The sequence below is a fragment of the Silene latifolia genome, chromosome X (assembly GCF_048544455.1).
Source record: "Silene latifolia isolate original U9 population chromosome X, ASM4854445v1, whole genome shotgun sequence".
NCBI lineage: Eukaryota > Viridiplantae > Streptophyta > Magnoliopsida > Caryophyllales > Caryophyllaceae > Silene > Silene latifolia.
In genome coordinates this window covers 152,116,320-152,121,182 of record NC_133537.1, presented here as the reverse complement: position 1 = coordinate 152,121,182, position 4,863 = coordinate 152,116,320, and the positions used below count along the sequence as shown (strand labels likewise).

Below are 4,863 nucleotides of genomic sequence, written 5' to 3'. Positions count from 1 at the left end.
TTATTATTTTGTAGTTCAATTTTACTCAGTTTTCTTGAATAATTTTACAGTTCAATTTTTTTTTCGCATATCAAAATATAATGACATGAAATATGAAAAATTAGTGAGGTATTAATTTAACATTATCAAGTAATACAAAAGTAAAACTCTATAAATACCGCGCATTCATTGCGCGGAATCTAAACTAGTTCTCCATTAAACACGCATTAATTCCTCCAAATCTCCGAATCCACCCTCCGTCTCTCCCCCATTATTATTACACAACAATAATAACTATACGGAGTATATCATATCACTACTACTCAGTTCCGAAGTCACACACATACATACACACACTCACACCAGATCTATTCTATTCTACTCTACTCTACTCTACTCTTAATCATCTTCCCAATAATGGGCCAAGATAACTTCACGGCCCAGAAACGATCGACCACTTCCCCCGGGAGTGTCGGCTCCACACTCCCAACATCCACCGCTAACCGCCCACGTCTCCCTCGCAGCCGACAAATCGCTAAGACCTTCAACAATATCAAGATCACTATCCTATGCGGCTTCGTCACCATCCTCGTCCTACGTGGCACCATCGGCATCCACCTAGGCACCGACGCCCCTGATGCTGAACGGGCCCACCTTGAAGAAGAAGCCCGTCGTGTCATCGCTGAGATCCGATCCGACGGCTCTGAACCCGACGACGCTCCTCTTATGAATCCTAATGTCACCTTCTCCTTCGGCCCCAAAATACTCAATTGGGACCGACAACGCTCCGATTATATCCAATCCCCCGACCCTCAAAAACCCCGGATGTTGCTGGTAAGCGGCTCGCCTCCCAACCCCTGTGATAACCCCATTGGGGATCATTACTTGCTTAAGAGTATTAAGAATAAGATTGATTACTGTCGTATTCATGGAATTGAGATTGTTTATAATATGGCTCATTTAGATAAGGATTTATCGGGTTATTGGGCTAAATTACCCCTGATCCGACGCTTAATGTTGACCCATCCTGATATCGAGTGGATCTGGTGGATGGATAGTGACGCCCTTTTTACTGATATGGTCTTTGAAATACCTGTTCAAAAGTACGATGCCTATAATTTGGTCATCCATGGCTACCCTGATTTGTTGTTTGATAAGAAGAGTTGGATTGCTTTGAATACCGGTAGTGTTTTGTTTAGGAACTGTCAGTGGACCTTGGATTTGCTTGATACCTGGGCGCCTATGGGTCCCAAGGGCCCTACTCGGGACGAGGCTGGCAAGGTTTTGACCGCCTTTTTGAGTGGGAGGCCGGCCTTTGAGGCTGACGATCAGTCCGCCTTGATTTACCTGTTGATTAGTCAGAAGGAGAAGTGGATGAGTAAGGTTTATGTGGAGAATTCTTACTATTTACATGGCTTTTGGGCTGGCTTGGTGGATAAATTTGAGGAGTATGCTGAGAAGCACCATCCCGGCCTTGGGGATGAGAGGTGGCCGTTTGTCACCCATTTTGTTGGGTGTAAGCCGTGTGGGAGCTACGGAGATTATCCTGTTGAGAAATGCTTGAAGAGCATGGAGAGGGCGTTTAATTTTGCCGATAATCAAGTACTTAGGTTGTATGGATTTAGGCATAGGGGTTTGTTGAGTCCTAAGGTCAAGAGGATTAGGAACGAGTCAGCAACTCCTTTGGTGTATGTTGATCAGTTTGACATTCGTCGTGGGCATGGAAGTGAATGGAAATCATGATATTTTTTACCTGGTTTGTTGTTGGAGGGTAACACTAGCTAATATTTGGCTGTTCCTGATTGTGACCCCATTAGATTGGTCTTGTATAAGACTTCCTTTTGCCATGATGGTTATATACGCACACAGGTTAGGGGACTCTGAAAAGAATCCCTTGCAGCTGCGAAGTTCAATGTGTTATCCTTGTTATTTTACACTCTTTCTCATGCTTATACTTGTATCAGAAACTTGATGATTTTGATCGTGAAATCAATATTTATTTTTAGATTCTCTCATTCATCACTCAATTGTATTCATATCTCAAGATTCGCATTTTTTCACTATTTTTTGTTTAAGATCGTCTTAATTTAAGGCCTCTCTCACACCCGATAAAATAGAGGTTGAAAGAAAAAGATGCTGTGAGAGGTCTTAAGTTAAGAGTTAAGACGGTCTTAAGCAAAACCATGTGACAGTTTTCAAGAGTTTTGATATTCTGGTTTTTACTTGAACAAGTTTCTGTGATTTTCAGGTTTTGTCTGTTCCTTGTAGCTATTGTTAGCAGCTTGAGCTGAAACTTTTCTATTCTACTCGGTACTGCTTTCGTCCTTTTTGTTTCCCGTTTACCAATCTTGAGATTTAACAGATCTATTAGGGGAATCATTTTTTTATCAATTTGGCATTTGTTGTAAACTTGTAACCAAGGTGGCAATGAATAGAAATGGTGATATTGGTGCAGGTTATTCTTTGATGGTAATGCCAGCAGACCTTGTTTGTTGGTAATGGCAACGTGAATTGATTAGTCTTTTATAGGGGGGTCTTCTTTTCATTTGTACTAGTAGTCTCTCGCTGTTATAGCTATCTGAAGAGTTGTGTGGATGAGAAGATGAGAATGTAATTGTCGCAATTTTAGGGTGATCTCGTGTATAACAAAATCATATGGTTGTTTGTGTTGAGATGAATAGCCTTAACCAAAATTGTTTTGATATTTGAAGTAATAGAATCAGTTTTGCATACAGGAGTTGTTGCATTGTTGGTTTACTGGCAAAAGTGTTTGTGCTGAACTGTGGTTACAACTCGTGTTTAATTTTGATTCGGACCGGATGGTGCATGTGATATGTAATATCTGACTCCACTGTCTTTTTAACCATGGAGATGCTTGTGTCTTTAAGTGATACTGTATGTGCTTATACTATTCTAGTAGTAGTAGTAGTGAGGAGAGTTTCTCTCCATTTCCTAAAAAGAAATGGAGAGGCTATTTCCTTTCGGTGGTCCAGATTGTATTCTGGCATCATCGAACGGCTCAAAATTTATGGGTAAAAATAAAGGGATCATGAGGTTTGGTGAGAAAAATATTATTAAATGAGTTTAAGAGAGAAAATGGAGAGACAGAAATGGAGAGGATCCATTTCCAGTAGTAGCAGTAGTACAGATTAATGTTTAGATGCTGTAATAATTATTGTTTTGGCGCAGTATATGGGTTTTGTCTTGTCTTGGAAAAACATTCAGTTTAATGTGGATGTGGAGATGCGGTGTTAAAATTTAAGTACGTTGAAGTAGTAAGAGGTAAGAAGGTTGTTCCGCACTGAAAGGCCCGAATAATCCTGGAAGGCTGTGTCGTGTAATGGAGAAGTGCGGCTAGTCAGTAACTCAGTATACCAAGCAAAAACTAAGAAATCGAGTTTCTTATTAATGTTTTATTAGTATTTAATTCTCTAGATTTGGAACCCTTTCATGTGAACTGATTGACTCAAGAGCTGGTTTATTCTGCGGAGCATGTGTCTTTTATTACTTTTGTCAAACTACTAAAAATCTAGAAGGATTCTCTCTTTACGTAGCACCAAAACGGACACGGACACGACACGGACACGTAACAGGGCATCGCATGAAATTTAGGACACGGGACACGTTATATAAATTTAATAAAAAATATATATTTTATAGTTATAAATATTCGATTTTATTTTTATAAAGTATTTAATATTAAATTTAAATAAATAAAGGTAAAACTTGTCCATGATTATAACTCATTTTCATTTCCCATCAAAACCAATCTTCTAATCAAGCTATTTCAACAGCTCATTTTTCGTCTAAAGAACATCATTCACCCCAAATGATGTCCAAATGTTATGGACACGTGTCGGACACGGCCCAAATACCATGGACACGTGCCCAAATAAATGTTGAAAGTTAGACACGGCTTTATAGGCGTCCGACACGTTTTGGCGTGTGTCCGAGATGTGTCGGTGTCCGACACGGTGTCGGATACGAGACGGCTGATTAAGAGAAGTGTCCGTGCTACCTAGCTCTCTCTCATCACAACCAAAAAACTTTGAATCAGCGATATTGATCACGCCCAATTTTTAATGATTTATGCTTACTGTTGCTGTATTTTGAGTCAATAACATCAACAATAATATGGAGTACAACGATTGCCAAAATCAAGTTGAACCGATTCTAGGGTCAAAACAGAGAAACCTGCTAATTCCCTTGAGTTCTTCTCTTTTCTCTTGAATGAGAAAGGTACTCTTCGTTTCAGAGTCTACAAGATCCAGATGGGTTCCTCCCCTCAACATACTTCGTGTAGATATCCTAAATTGAGCCTCGTTAAGTTAATTAGATGTCAACAAGATGTGGAGTCTTAAGGAACACGATCACCATCAATTACAAGTTCAACTATTTAAACGAATATAAGCATGCTCACAAGAGAAGATTTTGCAAATTTGAACGGAGCATCCTCTGAGGAAGTTGATTTGCACACAAATTCTATTTATTACATAGCACTTTAAAAAAATATCTTTGAGAAGGTTATCACATACTGATATTGCAGCAGGAGCCAATGACCAGGCCAATGCTAATCAGGAACCAGGTCACAACCTAAGCCAGCCAGGCCACAACCTAGGCCATGACCTAATCTCAGCTACTACCAAGCCTGTTTTGAGTGGCAACAGATACCAGTTCAGAGCCAACCATCAGCTGCCACCATGGCCAACTGAGGGACCTTGAACTAAGTCCAAACCACACCCAAGTTAGGGCCAAGATTCAGTCCAAGAAATAAACCCATGAGCTAGTCACATGATTTCTGAAGAAACAACGCATAAAGCATACTTTCCTCTTTTGGTGAGACATTTGTGAGGCTGCTTTTAAAGGACCATTGCCACAGTTTCC

General features: G+C 40.1%; 1 protein-coding gene across 1 annotated transcript; it reads left to right on the top strand.

The window, feature by feature from the left end:
- Window positions 1–243: 243 nt before the first annotated feature.
- On the top strand, window positions 244–1,998 carry LOC141623678 (putative xyloglucan 6-xylosyltransferase 3). Its single transcript, XM_074439812.1, has one exon. The coding sequence runs from the start codon at window positions 397–399 to the stop codon at window positions 1,720–1,722; it is 1,326 nt and encodes a 441-aa protein (XP_074295913.1). The 5' UTR covers window positions 244–396; the 3' UTR covers window positions 1,723–1,998.
- Window positions 1,999–4,863: the final 2,865 nt, after the last annotated feature.